Raw genomic sequence first — 17,490 nt, forward strand, 5'->3', positions numbered from 1 at the left:
CATTTTACTAGGGACTCGAGCTCCAACTACGTCTCTACATTTTCTTGTTGTGATGTAATTTAGAGAAACGAGACTTGGAGGGCTTCTTTATATTACAGTATTTATCATTTTCTTGGTAAATGGCTATATGCATGTGTTCGACTTTATTAATTTCTAGATCAAAACTTTCTCACTAAATGGCTAGCTATGGGTTTTGAATGGAGAGGCTTAATGGATCGGAGTGGCTACTTTTTTTCATTGCGAAAGTAAATGGCTATATGTGTTCTACTTTGTCTCTTTTTGTATTGAGCTTTTAATTTACAACTTGGCGTGCATTTCACACTTTCTTAGAAAAAAAAAACACTTTTTAAACAAAAAATACAATGGACCAACATTTTTCTTTACATTAAAAATATATAGTAAAACACTTCTGTTATCAATAAATCATGATTAAAAATTTATGTAATTTCAAATACGCAATAATATATTTAGTTACATTCAAACAAAAGATGTTGATGTTTTAATCATCATTTTTTATTTTAACAATATAAACATGAAGTATTTTGAAGAACTGCTAAGTGTCTGAAAACGTTTCCAAGTACAAAGAGAGACTTTCAATTAGAAGAAACATGAAGATTAGCTTCTATAGTAAACCGGTTAAAGTGCTTAATCAGGTTAAAGCACTTTGTAAACCGGTTAAAGTGCTTAAAGAGGGCCGTTCGAGTTTGTTAGGCTCGGTTAAGTCTATTGTTTGGTTTAAATAACACATTCTGGTAGCTTCGATTTTTCAGCATAAAAAAAAGGTTTGTTTTTTAATAATTGGGCTAAATACCTAAATCCGATTTAATTTGGGATTGCGTAAGAATATTCTCTTTTTGTTATAGTTTAACTAGGGTTATTAATATTGATCATCTGGTATTTGATTTAAAGTTCCAAACTCAACCTGATTCTTTTCATCGATTCGAAAGAGAGAGAAGAAAAACACTTGATCATTGTTCTAATTGAGGAGTAAACTTATCTCTCGTTTCGTTTCGGAGCTCATGTTTCGTTATTGCTAGCAACTCTGTTTCTCTGTTCTAAACCCTAAAATTTCACACTTTGTACTTTTTACTGTGGTGTGGGTGAAGTAAAGATTGGTTCATGATTAGGCTCACGAGTCACAGTCTCACTTTAGTTTGAAGTTGTTATTTGAAAATTATCCAAAGTTTTAGATGGTACTGTCAATTCTCAACTTTTTGGTGCATAGTCTTAGTCTTTTCTTGTTCTTTCACTTGTCAATGGGGTTTTTTTTGTTTTTCCTGTTGAAATAGTGTAGCTATGCTGTTGTGGTTTGGGTCCGAATGATAAGTCTATACTATGGAAGGTCCGTTGTTTCATGAGATGTTGCTCAAGAACTGTTAGATTTTGCGGAATTATCTATCGGATTTTTTCTTTTTTGATCTACAATTCTACTTCTACGTTGGCATTGTATTTTTTCTGTTAATTATCCTTGTGAATGAACAAATTAAATAACAAATTACCTACGTACAGTATAATCTAAGAAAAGGACCAAATCCCACAAACATACCCTCATTTGTTAGCTATTGTAAGAAATTATGCTTTTATAGACCTCAACATGAGTCTAGGTTTCAACGTAGAAATTTAAACCTTTTTACAAAAAATGGTTGGTTCAATCCTGTTAATGTATTTTTAGGCTACTTATCTTACCAACACCTCAATTTCAGAATTGATGTTAAACTTCAAAAGTGGCAAATGTCATAAAATTGCTTTCTCTGCTCCTCTTACAACATACTGATATGAAACTTGATGCCCGTGGAGTTGTCTGGGCATGTAGATTTAAGTTTAGTCGGTAGTACTGCATGCTAACTAATATCAAAACACATATTGCCTTATGACAGCCTCTAAAATCTTTTCACTGAAAATGTTAAGCATGCTATAGAGAGTACTGATTAATAGGGAATTATATGACAATAAAACAACCCTTAATTAGTTAATTAGTTGTTAGATAACAAAGAGTTTTGGGATCAATGCACTGATATTTTTCAGAAAGTTTCTTCAGTACACAATGAGTATACTTAAACTACCTAAACGCGTCCTTAGTCTCACTTTACATACAGAACCAAAAAGATGTAAGTATATACGACGGTGAGGAATCATCAGCCTCTAAGGCGAAAATTGATGGACTAAGATTAACAAGCATTTTGAAAGTTGTTTGTTCGTTTGTAATTTCTGTTGGAAGAGAAAGACATGTAACACAAAGAATGTTTTTGTTTCTAGATCAAATCGAAGAAAATGCTTTTTGGCATCAAATTTTATAGCAGTATTTAATTTGGAAAATGAGGACTAATTTAGTCTTTTATGAAGCTTGAACCCTTTGCCTCCTTTGGTTACTTACCGTCAAAAGATGTTAAGCTCGGTTGTGATATCAAAGCTCAGGACCAAACCGACTGCAAGCTTTGTGTGGAATTCCTTAACCTCCATGGCTATGAGCTTCATGTGAGGGAGGACCCGCTTTACTACAGTTTGGAACCCATCTCTTGCGATTCCCGAATAAAGCTTCCTCTAAAGCCAGAAGGTCTGCACTCAAAAGGTTGAAGGACTTCGCTCCATTGGTGAGAAGTATGGTAAGTATTACCTCCGTGGACCACTCTTTTCAAAGCTCGACTGCGTCATTCGCTAGAGCCTTGTATGATCACCAGGTGATCAAGGATTTCGCGAAGCTTGTCTTCATGGTCGAATCCACTTTGGCCCCAACAGATTTTTCAAACATTGTAAGACCCTCAAAAGTTGAAAATCCCTTTGAAGAACTCATGGAGTCTTTATCTCTAATGTCTAGTGCTTACATTGTTGCATGTTGTATTAACTCACCTTTCTTTGAGGTTTTGATTTGAATGAAAGTTTCTTGTTTGACCAAAAAAAAAAAATTAGTCTTCGGTTCAATAATACCATAGACTGCAATATCAAAAACTCTTTGATCACTAAGCACATGGTCTAGAGGGATATTAGATTCCAAGTTCAATATGTGGCGATGTAGTGGACATGGTTTATGGTTACCGGTTGTTTTGGTCAAGATCGGTTCCTTATCTGATTATATTTATAAAAGAGTAAGAAAAAAAAATCGATGAGAACATGTGTTCGACTTATATTGAACTAACAATAGCTTAAAGATGATGGATTGAATTGTGGGAAAAAGGAAGTGAGAAGAAATTGAAACAGTCAAGTCAAAACCATGAAAATCCTTAAATTCTAACATTGAAAATGATTTGATTTTGTTTTTATAAGGAATATATATATATATACCTTGAGTATAATAGTGGAATATTACGTAAGAGGAAGCTACAAGATAGTGATTGAAGATAGATATAAGTTGCTTACCACTGCATTTGAATTAAGAACATATTTTTTTTTGTTGCATTTATTATATGTTTCTTGGTCTGCAATTTAGGTTCCGTATTACTTGCACGTATCAACCATCTTAAACAAATCTTGATATGCTTCTCCTCTTTCTGCAAGACAAATCAAATTTCACGTGCACCTAAAACCATCCCAATTGGTTTATCGATAAAGTATTTCACATGTTACTTAATTTTATTTTATATTTTTTTTAAAAAGTACTTGACAAAAATCCTAATTGAAATATTCACGACTAGTTTAGAAACCCCGCATCTAAGAATATTAAATCTAAAAAATTATTTAATAGTATATTTAGGACTTGAATGGTTACTAATATTTAGGTGAATTTTGGTTTTTGATTGTTTGAAAATCTATTTTTTAACCATTCAATATTTTTAAAAATTGGATTTCCTAAGAAAACCAGTTTTTGAATAGTTTTTCCAATTTTCAAAGAGAAACTAAAAACCATAACTTTTAGGTTTTTATGGAAAACTTTTATATTCCACGTAATGTTTTAATTTTGATTTTTTTTGGTTTATTAATTTTAAAATATACTGCAAAAACCAAAATCCAAAAACTAAAATCTAAAAACTAAAATCCAATTAAAAACCTGTTGCCATTCATAGCCTAAGCAACGTGATCTTTCTTCCGAAAATCAAAAGACTATCAAGGAAGATGTTATGTAGAATTACAGAGAAAACAAACGAAACTACGTTATTTCGATGTTACTGTAGAATTACATATGACGAAACAAGATTGAAAGAGACTCATTCAAAAAAGTAGTTTAATTTGAATCAGATAAGCTTGGTTGAAAGTTGAAACAGACGAATAAATCTATAGAAAAATCATCCACACATATTTTTGTTTGTTTACATTCACATGGAGAAAAATAAAATAAACACATTAAAGACTTTCCCAAAAATAAAAATAAACAGAGAAGATTTATCCACACGAAGACAAACCAAATTAAAAAAAAAAAAAAGAATGAAAAATAAGTTTTTTTTTTTCCTTTTTTTGTTACGTACAAAGATGTTTTCATACAAGAGAAGTAATGATACCATCTTGAAACACACATCAAGGCTTTGGTGGTTCAGCCACTGGCGCCGTCGTCGTTTCCGGTTCCTTAACCGGAGTTTCAACCACCGCCGGAGCTGGAGTAGCTTCTTCCTTTTTCACTTCTTCAACAGGCTTCGTCTCCTCTACCTCCGGTTTCTTCTCTTCCACGACCGCGGTTGTAGCGGTCTCGTCTTTCTTAATCTCTTCAACAATATCCTTCTCTTTCTCACCACTTGTTTCTTCGGTTTTGACCGGTTCTTCAGTTTTGGCTGGCTCTTCGGTTTTGGCCGGTTCCTCGGCCACAACTTCTCGTGTCTTCACCTCCTCGGGGAGGAACACACATACCTTCTCGAATAAGAACGTGACCGGTCCTGCGACATAGTTAGCTCCATAGGTAGACGAAGCGTCTTTCACAGCCGTTGATCCGGGGAATTCTGAAATTACATGTCACGTCATAAATCAAACACAAATATAATAATTTAAAGTTTACGAATTAGCCAATTTAGTATATGCATAGATAAATTCAAGACCACATACTGTAAGCAACTCTCGCCAGGATCGGGCATCACCATCCATATATGTCACAATCCTTACGACTATATATATATATATATATATAACTTTGACTCTACTATATGAAAGAAATAGTATATGATTTAACCTCGAGATATACATGCGTAGGAGAGAAATATAAGACATGATAAGAATCCAAAGTTTTTGCCAGCAGATATTTGATATATAAGACAAAAAACGATAATTATATAAGACAAGCTTAAGCATTTGTATTGTTGTCGGGATATGTTAAAACAGAGACGTGATAAAAGCGTACCAATTTTGACAAGCTCCTCGAGATACTTCACCACAGCCGCTGAGTTTTTCTTCAAACCAGCCTCCTTAGGGTCTCTCACCAAAGCCTGCCCGTTTTAATTTTTTTTTTTAGTTACAGTTAGTATGATTTTGGATGGTAATTTTAAAATTAGAGCATCAAATTAAATAAAAATGAAGATAGGGACCTTGACTTCGGCAGACGTGGCCTCATAGGTTTCCACGACCTTTGGTTGGAGTTCTGTCTTTTTCTCCTCAATTTCCTTGTTGATTGTTTCCTATTATACGTATCATTTGATTATTCATCATACGTGCCCAAATTAGCAAACACACATAAAACCCAAACTTTCAAAATAAATAATACTAATAATATGGATTGAGTGGATAATTATTGTACTCAAGTGCTAAATTCCAATTGATAAGTGGTTATTGTTATATTTGTCTTCTCTTTTTTAGGAATCAAACAAAAATAATTTTTAAAAAATATTATTACAGCAAATAAACACCTACGCATATAGATGATATTTAATAATTTAGGGATCAAATAATTGTGTCTCATGGGACCTCTAGCTAAATAATTAACAGAATATTAAAAATTATTGTAGGAATACCTTAGAGTCATCAAAGGTCTTGCAAGCTTCAGCAGCAGCAGCCTTCTTAGCGCTATTCTTCTCGAATAACTTCTTGAATTTTGGAACAACCTTAGAATTCCAGTATCCCATTTTCTAATTTAGTTAAGTTTAACCTTCTGTTTAATTACCTGTCAAAGAAAAATAATGAATGTTACACAAAAGAGTTATATTCATATATATGAAAAAAATCAAACCTCTCTATCTATATATTAACACCCATGTTACTTATGTGTGCATAGTACATATCTACTGGTGAAAAAAACAAAAGTACATATTTAATGTTCTAAAAACGACAAAAGCCAAGAACAGCAAAAAAAAATATTTATGCTTATTGTAATAGTATTCCTTCAATCAATATCTTAACTACTCACTCCTAAAAGATATTGTTTATATTGGTAATAGTAATTTTATCCACACCAAAACTATATTGCCTGGAGACTAGAATTGACATGCCAAGCTTTTTTAATTTAGTGTTAGTTATCTCTTAATCGTTATCTTCTGAATCGAAACCTAAAGTTTCACTATGAAAGATGAACTTCTCGTATATAAATATTTCAACGTAGATCACGATTGAGTACAGAACGTGATCTATGTTTATAACTACTACATATTCTGTATAATCACGAACTTTGTTTCTCTATATATGGAAGATAATACCGAACAACAACCCTAGACTAGTAATAATAAAACAGAGTTCATTATAAGAAGAATTTTTAAAATCGTATCTATGATCGAAACGACGTATATATGAGTATAGAAACATATAATATGAGTTTGATAAAGAGGCTTACTTGAAACTGTTGGGAGATCTCTCTCCTCGTATTGATCTGTTCTTCTTCTTCTTCTTCTCTGAACACACGAAACTGATTAATTTGTCACTCTGAATTTAAGAAACCCTTTTCGCGTCATATAGACAGGTTTCTTTTGAAATAACCCCTCGTGTTTCTCCTTAATTACGGTTTCTGCCATCCCTTCTTTCTCGTTTTACCCTTCTTGCCTCGTTGGCGTCAAAACCGTTTCTGTTTCCGGTTAACACAATCTCAGTTCATTGAACTAAATTAAACCGGAATTACTTTTAACATACATCTTCAATTCATGGTTTGGTTTGAGTGTAGAACATAAAACCGGCAAATAAAGAGGTGTGGTTTTAATACCTCCGGTTTTGGTATGATGTTGATTTTGGATTCCGGTTCTCGTCGATTTATAGGAAAAAGGATCAAAGACAGCGGTAACAAATAGTAAAAATTGGGGAATCGGTAAAAGCAGAAGAAGAAGGGGTAAAAACGTAGGAAAATAATGCCAGCTGGCAGTCACATCAATCACAGTTGGCAAAATATGGAATTAGGGCCCAGCACCAATAGGATTGTTAATTCAGGATGGTGATCTGTGTAGGTGTAACAAATACGCCTCTTACTTATCTCATACTACTACTGTATTATTCATATTATATAATATGTACATTGATTATTCTGTTTATAGTTTAACACAAACAATTTATGTAATCTATCATGTGTATTTATTTCATTCATCTGTTGTTAGACTTGTGGTATACGTCCTTTTTTCTTAGATAGGATTATGCCAAAGCGATGCCAATACGAAAAACCAAAATCACTCTTTACTGTATAATGTATTTTCGATTTATTTTAGGTTTTGCTTTCTTTCAAATTTAACTTTTTTATGCTTTCAAAATTATTGAGAGAAGCCACAGAGTCTTTGAAGATCCAGATTCTTAATTATTTTTTTTATTTTTTTGGACAACCCAGGTTCTTAATTATTAAGAATTACATTTCGTCGTAAAACCATACGTCGACCAATATTATAGATTCCTCCTAAACTGAAAAGTATTAGATTGAATAATAAAAACCATGTCTATGTATAATCTTTGATAACTGTTTTAGCTTGAAAGGGTTTCGGGTCTATTTTCTAAAGTCTCTTTGATCACCATTTGAGGAAACCTTTTTCCTAAAACCAATCCAGTTTCGGGTCTATTTTCCAAACTGAAATGTGGAAAACTCGAAACTTTTACGATATAAATTTTTAAAAAATTATACTCAGACATTGTTTTCTTATACTTGATGTTCTCATCTACATAATAAGAAAATAAGAAGAAAAATTATTCAAAGGTTCATACACTCTTCTTCTAATGAATGATAGTATGATACTTTTATGTTAAAACCAATTTTTGACTAAGAATAATTTAGTACCAAACTAATTCTTAACTCGAAATACTCATTAAAAAATATTGAAAAATGTACTCTGGTATTTTAAGAGTATATATATTGGTGTTAGGAACCGAATGAACAAAAATAATTAAAATTACTGAAAAGTATAGGAAAGTATTTCACATGGCTTAGCTGTTTTAAAAAAAATTAGGCTGTCTAGAAAACAAAAACAAAAATTATAATATGAACTAAATGATTATAGATAATTAATTATAGCACAAGACAGACATCCCACCCTCAATATCTTTATAGCAAACAAGGAAATCTCCCATCAAAAACATGGTTTACACTCCTAGCTCACTTCAATTTTTAAAAAAATAAGAGAACGAACCTCAATGGTTCACGATGATCATATTATTTTTTCAATGATTTTTATAGTTCTGTACACATCAGATAATGAATAAATTAATATGTATTTTAATCAGGAAATAATTTTTAAATGCATTTTTGCATAGGTTTTGTAAGTAAGTGCTCTTTTAACTCATTATATGTATTTTGACGGCTATATTTGTTTATCGTTTAAAAAAAATACAAGTTATAAGGTTTTTCAATTTGGCAATATAATGGAGGCCATTTAGGTGAAGATGGCAGAATACATGCACATGGGTTGCCTTTACTATCTGTTGTCTTTGATGAACAAAACAATGGACAACCATCCATTATATATGAAGATCCTATGATATATCATTCATTTCATCAGTTTTCACATATTCACACACATACATAAATACACATTACATATATATACACATGCATACACCCGAACATTACAGGTATATATATAGATATATGTTCATTTTTTTGTTCACCTACAATTGTTGATATACATATTTACTCGAGTATAACAGTTTGACTAAAATTATACGAAGCTTAACTGGATGTATGTGTATATTTCTTGGTTTTATAGAACATGTTACGTTGATATTTTAAAAGATTTTTTTTATTTATTGATAATTTGTTTATTGGGCCTTTTGACCGGAACCCACTCTAATCCATTTAATCCAAGATGAGTGATGCCAAAGAGAAGAGCTGAAGAGCTATATAGCATTGTCTCTACCCTTTTTAGCCTAGACCGCTAAACGCTCTCATGTGAATCTTATAGTAAGCCCATGTTTCAAAGTAATTATTAATAGTCTACGTATTTCCTTATCATAGTCAGTGATCATCTGTTTCATCAACAACAATTGTGGCAACTCTCAAATGAAATATATACTCTGCTTTGGCAATTTTCTTTTATTCGTTTCAAGTTCTTTCACCAAATTATTGGCATATATATGATTCTGAGGTACAAAGGTCTTGGCCTATAGTTTCTTGATTTGTAATCTCAAAGGGGGTATTTTAGTCCTCCAACCATGCTCTCCTCAATGACTTTTTGCCATTATGTGTTCAAGCACTTGTTCACCAGTTTTTGGCATGTACCACCAAAATTCATATCATTGTCATATATCTGAACATCCATAAGCTTTTTCTTTGATTCAAGAGTGAATAGGATTTAATAATCTGCCTTATGCTATAGTAGACAATTTATTCCATTAAGTGAACGTATTAGATATCCGTTTATACAAGGTAATTCTTAGTAGATTGTTACAACTCACTGTTAACACTAAAGCAGCAAAGACTATCTTAGTCAAAATGTTTGATAGCAAAGGGTAAAGCAAAAACTCTCACAGAAACAGAACATTTTGAAACAACCAGTAAAGCATAACTCTCAACTCATTTTATCTATTAAATCATTTGATCCACTAACCCATTTTATTCATGAATTCATTAGAGTAAAATTTTTTTGATTCGTTAAAGTTCATGGATTGGATTGGATTGAGTTGAGTTGATCCATGAAATTTTACTCATTTTGACATCCCTACCTACACTATGGGCGGGTTTAAAAATTTTCTTTTTAAAAACATAAAATAAAATATACAGTACTCGGTGATATAATATACCGTATACAAAAACTAGTTAATGCGTGTAGAAAATGTGAAAAAGTCTTTCAAAATAATTGGTCGCATGACCAAATAAAAGAACAATAGTAGTAGAGCCGTAGGCCCATAGGAGAACAGATATCTCATACCGAAATTTAATCTAAGGCAAAAGAACACTTTGAAATATCTTAGAAGGAAACGTTTGTGTCGAGAGGAACATAGTTATGAGTAGGCCTGGGCGTTTTACCTGTACCCGAACCGTATCCGATCCGAAAAACTCGGATACGGATATGCACCGAACCAAAGATAATAACCGAACGGTTATTGATTTATCAATCCATCGGACATCAGACAGGATCGGATAAAAACCGAAATCCGAAGAACACCCGAACTCATCCGATCCCCGTTTCCTTTTCTCTCTCGATCCTCCGAGATACATCGATCTCCACTTCCCTTATCTCTCGCGATCTATACACCGGTATGGTTGTATCCATGATCTTCTTCCCTTATCTCTCGCGATTCTCTACATATAAAAGCAAAACCCTTTCCATGGAATCCCTAATACAATTCTCGTCGCCCCACTCTTCTCCATCGAAGGTATCAAGAAATCGATATCGGTAAGTCTATGATTCATATTCTTTCTTAGTTATTCTATTATTCTTTTTTTCCTTGAGAGGAATTCAAGTTGTAGTGAAATCTGTATTTTAGTTGTTTGATTTTTTGGTTTAATTTGCTTGATTCTTAACTCCTAAATTAGATTAGTTAATGGTTTGCTTGATCCCGATTCTGAGTATTATAGTTCTTTGCTCTTGTTAGAAGTGAGTATTATAGTTCTCTTCTCCATTTAGAAACAAAGTTATGATCTGTATAAGTTTGTTTTTCAAGTTTAGATAGAAACAAAATTTTGAGTAGTATGAATGATAACTATGATCCCTATAAGTCTTCTACTCAGTCCCGATTCTTAGTAGTGAGTATTATTGTTATCTTCTCCAGTTAGAAACAAAGATCATATGCTTCGTATAAGTTGGTTTTCAAGTTTAGATAGAAACAAAATTTTGAGTAGTATGAATGATAACTATGATCCCTATAAGTCTTCTACTCAGTCCCGATTCTTAGTAGTGAGTATTATTGTTCTCTTCTCTAGTTAGAAACAAAATTCAGATGATTCGTATAAGTTGGTTTATTAACTTGCATTCTTTGTCTTTTTAGATGGGTTCCTCACCATTTCTAGACAACATTGACAAGGAGAAAGATGGCCCAAATTTGATACCTGAGAGTGGAAACAAAAGGAAAGATGGTCCATCAGATGGTGAAGGCTCAATACAACCGGACCAACCAAAGAGAAAGCCGAGTACAAGATCTACTATTTGGGGACATTTCACAAGATTTGATGACAATGTTAAGCGATGTAAGTGCAATTACTGCCACAAGTCTTATGGTTGTGATTCAAAGTCAGGGACTTCTCACTTGAAGGCTCATATGGAGAGCTGCAAGCATTTTCAAGCATGGAAGCAGAAACAATCACAGACTGTGATTAACAATCAGGGACAACTTCAGAGTGGAAAATTTACTGAAGAAGTGTTCAGGGAGGCTTCGAATGAGATGATTGTACTGTCAGAGCTGCCACTTGCTTTCATTGAAAGCATCGGTTGGAAACATTTCTGCAACAAAGTCAACCTCTACAAACCACATTCCAGAAGAACAGCTACAAAAGACATTGTTAGAATGTATGTGGAGATGAAAGCATCTCTGAAAACTTGGATTGTTGCTAGTAAGCCAAGAGTCTCCTTGACAACTGACATATGGGTTGCTAAAGCAAAATGTGCTAGTTACATGGTAATAACTGCACACTTCATTGATGTTTCTTGGCGATTGAGGAAGCTAATTATTGGGTTCAAGTATATTACAGATCACAAAGGAGCAACAATATCACGAGTTCTTCTTGACTGTTTGGCTGAGTGGGGCATAAAGAAGATTCTAACTGTGACAGTTGAAAATGCAACTGCAAATACTTCTGCTTTGAAAAAATTTCAGGAGGCATTCAGCTTAAGGAACAGTGAAGCATTTGTTTTAAATGGAGAGTGTATGCATATGAGGTGATGTGCGCATATACTCAATTTGACTGTTAGGGACGTGTTGCATGAATTGAGAGAGAATGTGACAGCCATACGCAATGCAGTTCAGTATGTGAGGTCTTCTACTAGTAGATGTGATTCGTTTGAACAAAAAGTTGTTTCAGGGAAGATGACTAGAGGGAGTTTACCGTTGTACATCAAAACAAGGTGGAATTCTAGATACTTAATGTTGTCAAGAGCTATTGATTGTAGAGTGGCATTTGATAGAATGGAGGCAGAAGACAAGATGTACAATGACTACTTTAATGAGGTTGAGAATGGGAAAAAAAGATTGGGCCGCCTACAAGAGCTGATTGGAATGCCATAGAAAGGTTAGTTAGATTTCTAATCATTTTCTACAATTCTACTTTGGTTATGTCTGCTTCAACTTCAGTTGCTTCTTATAAGTGTTATGGAGAGATAGTGACTATAGAGAGGAATTTGATGTCACTAAGCAATAGTATTGATAGTGACTTGAAATCAAAAGCCGATGCTATGTTGCTGAAGTTTGATAAGTACTGGGATGGATTCAGAAACATCAATATTTTTCTGATTGTTGCAAGTGTGTTTGATCCACGCAAGAAAATGCAATTTGCTAAGATGTGCTTTGACAATCTTTATGGGAAAAATACAACCGATTCTAAGGAGATGAGTGAATCAATCACAACCTTTTTGACATCCTTGTTTAAAGAGTATAGCAATCGGCTCCAAAAAGTACCAAGTGGTCAATCATCACAGTCTTCGACTTCTCTTAGCCAAGGTGAGTCCACTGATTTAATGTGTGATAGTATGGGGTATGAGAGGATGAACTTCATGTATAAGGAGTTGGTTGATGAGATTGGGGTTGATGATGGTAGGGATGAGTTGGATGTATATTTAAAGGAAAAAGTTGAAAATCCTAGAACCATTGTTGGATTAGAGTGGGGTGTACTGTCTTGGTGGAGGCTCAATAGTGGTAGGTATCCTGTTTTGTCAGAAATAGCTAGGGATGTTCTTGCAATGCAGGTGTCATCAGTTGCATCTGAAAGTGCATTTAGTACTAGTGGGAGGATCATAGAGCCACACAGAAGTTGTTTAACTCATTACATGGTGGAAGTTTTGATATGCACACATCAATGGATGAAGAATGAGAATCACTTAGGTGAGAAAGGAGTTGTTACGAATACACAATTGCTTGCCGACATTGAACTTCTTGATAAACTTGAAAAAGGTATGGCCAAACCGACTTTATTTATTCTTAGTAGTTTTAATGGATAACACTTATCACTTACTACTTCTCTTTCTTTTCAGAGTTTGAATGTCAAGACTTAAACTAGAAGACTTGATGTAGGCTAAACCCATCATTGAAGTCCTCGACAATGCATTACTTGAACTACTTTCAATTCTCTTTTATCTTTTTACTCATCTTTGTTCTTTTGGATGATGATTTACTTTGGTTTTTAGGATGTTCTTGTCTTGGTTTTACTTTTTTGGATGTTATTGGCATGGTTTTCACATTTTTGGGTTTTATTGACATGGTTTTAAACATTTGAGGATGTGATTGGCTTGTTTATTTTCTTAGTCTCGGATTGTTCACATTTCCAAAGAACAATCGGGTATAAAATATCCGAAACCTGTATCCGATTTATGAATATCCAATCCGAAATTCGATCCGACATTTAATAAATTATCCGTATAAATATTAGAATCCATATCCATTTTACCTGATATCCGAATTGTCTGATCCGAATCCGATCCGACATCCGAACGTCAATGCCTAATAATCCGTATGGATATTAGAATCCACATCCATTTTACCCGATACCCGAATCATCCGACCCGAAACCCGCTCCGATATCCGAACGCCCACAGCTAGTTATGACATTATGATGATCTCGATTCTCCTATGGCTCTTCTATTTTTTTTAACGAAAATAGAAAAAATATTCGCATATCATCAAGTTAAAATTAAAAGTCATTTTTAAGCCGTAAGATTAATAGCTTCAATACGATCGACAACAAAATTATTGGTTTTAGATATGATAGCAAGGGATGACCAAAACGGAGAAATTGGAGTACATGGAGAGACGAGAAGGCTGAAGAGGTGAACGAAGACAATTTTATTATTACTGCAAATGAATTTTTTAAATTGTATTTTGATATTTAATATTCTAATCTAAGAATAATCTACAATGTTTGTACTGGAGATTGCACAACTTAAACAAATAAAGATTTTGTGGGAAAGAGCAAGTAAGTTTTTTTATTAATCGGGGAAAATGTGAGATCGTCACTTAAAACAAGTCGGGATAGAGCTTGTTAGTTCACAAGCGAACTAGCAAGCTTAAAGTGACGAACTGAAAATAGGAATGAATTATACGAAAGACAATAATAGTTTTCGATGCAAAGTATTGCTCTGTAGGTATTGTCCGCGGGTCAGGATGGTGATCCCAATAAATGCTTTCTCCTTTTATAGGGTACTGTTGACCTAGGGGTGTCTAGGGTTTTCGTCGTGAATTAGTGGGAATTAGTGGACTTGCTCCCAATCTGGTCGGGCCGAGATTGTAATTAATGAGTCTTGTTGGGCCGAGTGGCATATTGGGCGTAGCCCATATCCAACAATAGTCCCCCCTTAGTCCGGAGAGCGACAGTTCTTCTGCGATCAACGGACGTGCTTGAATTATCTATTAATATGTCTGCTCGGCACAAATTACCTCGGGTCGCTTCTGGGGAACAAAATTGCTACAATGATTCTTCTGTAAATGCTAGGCTCGTCTTCTTGAGAGATACAATGAATATCCAACGGCTTTTGCTTTGAGTGCAGTATTCGATGAATTTATGGGAAATGAGTAGGTCGTAGATCGAGGTGGCGGATTTTGGTTGCTCCTATCCAAAACCCTAACAACCGCTGCCGAGAAAGCTTCTCATTGTGAGATTGCCTATGGTCGGTGATCGGCAAGATCTGCCGGTTAATCACCCTTGTTGGGGGCACCGAGAGTTACAGTCAGTAAATCTGAGATCGGCAGTCTCGGTGGGGTCGGCGAAGATGGTTGTTGTGAGGTATTGGAGAGCGGCAAGATGGTTCTCACGGGCATGAGAGTAGAGACGTGAATGCCAATTCTGTTTGCCCGAGCTCGGTGGAGGTCGACACCGTTTCTGAGCGGAGGTCGACATCATTTCCACTGTTAACTTACGAGCCTTGCTTCAATTCAGTATTTGATGGTTCTGGTGAGATCGATCTGGACGAGATCGGCGTTGATTGTTTTAGGGGAATCAGAGGCGAGCTCGGCGTTAAAGTGGTTGATGGTTACGAGCTCGGCGGATCGCGGGAGAGAGGTCGAGATGGGTTGAGCGGCAATGAGCTCGGCAGATCACATGAGAGAGTTTGAGATGGGTTGAACGGCAATAAGCTCGGCGCGGTTGCTCGGCAATCTCCTGGACTGAGCTCAGCGCGGTCGCTCCACCTTAGTCGTGAGTCCGTTTTAGTGGATTTTGGAGGTTGGCGTGTAGGAGAAATTGAGATCGACCCAACATGTGTGATGTCAGGTTGGCAGATGGAGATTGGCAAGTGGAGATTGGTAAGTGGATATTGGCGATATGAGCAAAAGAGGTGGTCGGCGATATGAGCGAGAGAGGAGGTCGGCGATTTGAGGTCGGCGAGTTAATATCAGCGAGATTGATATTGAAGTCGGCGAGTGAGATTGAGGTCGCCACCGAGAGTGAGATTGAGGTCGGCGACGAGAGTGAGATTGTGGTCGAGGTTGAGATCGTCGTCGTCAAAATTGAAATCGGCGAGTGAGATTGAGATTGCCACCGAGAGTGAGATTGAGGTCGCCACCGAGAGTGAGACTGAGGTCGGCAAGAGTGAGATCGTCGTCGTCGAACGGGGCCGAGAGGTGAAGAGAGGTCGGCGGACAAGGATTGATGAGTGCTGAGGTTGGTTCTCGCGAGATCGGCGGATTGAGGTCGGCGGGACGCTGCGCGATGCCCCGGAGTTCGGCAAATCCTCATTCCAGGTCGGCGCTTGTCCTACCATTGGGGCGAGCTCCGATGTCAACTCCTAAGATGGGTGTTCATGATGTGCGCTCGCATTCCACGTACTCTCATGGGAGCGGCAAGAAGATCTTTGATCGTCAATTTGAGGTCGACACATGTGATAGTGCGGGAGAAGGTTTTGAGGTCAGCACCAAGCTGCAGGTAGGCACAAAGCTAGAGGTCGGCACCAAACTTGAGGTAGGCACTAAGCTGGAGGTCGACACCAAAGTTGAGGTAGGCACCTAGGTAGAGGTTGGCATCAAGCTTGAGGTATGCGTCAAGCTAGAGGTCGACACCAAGATTGAGGTAGGCACCAAACTGTAGGTTGGCGCCAAGCTGGAGGTCGGCACCAAGCTGTAGATAGGTGCCAAGAGACTCGAGTGTTAGAGCGTCGAGCGTGAGAGCGTCAAGCGTGAGAACATCGAGCGTGAGACCGTCGAGCGCGAGAGCGTTGATTGTGAGGGCGGCAAGCATGAGAATGGCAAGCGCGAGAGAGTTAGCGTGAGAGCGTTTGACTGTGTGGGCGTCGAGCATGAGGGCAACAAGCGCGAGAGAGTCGAGCGTGAGAGCGTCGACTGTGAGGGCGTCGAGCATGAGGGCGACATGCATGTGAGCGTATGTTTGATATGCAGTAAGGCTTTGTGCTTTACCGGAGTAAAGTGGTAGGCGAGACGGACTCGCCATACCATTAGGTGCGGCTTTTGTGTCCGTTTTATCCTGTCGGTGTTTGGGATTGGCAAGAACTTGCAAGCCTGAGCTTGGCTTATTAGTTCAGGCGCCCTCAAGCTAGTGCGAGACTTGCTCCGCTTTTTTCTTGGTTTCGAGATGTATTTTACGGGGCGAGACGTCTCTCGGCTTACCCTGTTACGTGTTTCGAATACCAAGTTTTTGGTTGGTAGTTGAGATGTGCTCGTCGTACCTTTTAGGTGCGACCCTGGTGTCCGGCTTACCTGGTGGGTGCCCTGAGGTCGGCAAGAGTGTGCAAGTAAGAACTTGGCTTATTCAAACTTGACCACCTGCTAGCTGAATGCGAGACTGGGCTCGACTTTCTTTGTGCGGATTATTTCACCGCTGCATCCATGTGGAACGCGTTTTAAATCGTACACCTGGCCAGGGCGACAATGTAGAAGCTGGACACTCGTTAAGACGGACTCGTTCGAGAGAGCTTGTTTGTGATTAAATGTACTCTTGCGAGTGTAATTTTTATTTTTATGTTTTGTTATAGCTGTGTCTTGTAAAAGGCTGCCTACGTACCCGTGAAAAGGGATCAAGCCATTCGTAGTTCAATTTGCGAAGAAAGAGCTCGGTATGACGAGCGTTCTTTTTTTTTTTTTTTTTTT

General features: G+C 36.4%; 1 protein-coding gene across 1 annotated transcript; it reads right to left on the reverse strand.

Annotated features, from left to right (window-relative positions):
- LOC104718288 (plasma membrane-associated cation-binding protein 1) lies at window positions 4,354-6,780 on the reverse strand. Its single transcript, XM_010436005.1, has 5 exons — window positions 6,677-6,780; window positions 5,865-6,013; window positions 5,442-5,531; window positions 5,258-5,342; window positions 4,354-4,862 (listed from the first exon to the last, which is right to left on the reverse strand). The coding sequence occupies exons 2-5, from the start codon at window positions 5,973-5,975 to the stop codon at window positions 4,447-4,449; spliced, it is 702 nt and encodes a 233-aa protein (XP_010434307.1). The 5' UTR covers window positions 5,976-6,013; window positions 6,677-6,780; the 3' UTR covers window positions 4,354-4,446.

The sequence above is a fragment of the Camelina sativa genome, chromosome 10 (assembly GCF_000633955.1).
Source record: "Camelina sativa cultivar DH55 chromosome 10, Cs, whole genome shotgun sequence".
NCBI lineage: Eukaryota > Viridiplantae > Streptophyta > Magnoliopsida > Brassicales > Brassicaceae > Camelina > Camelina sativa.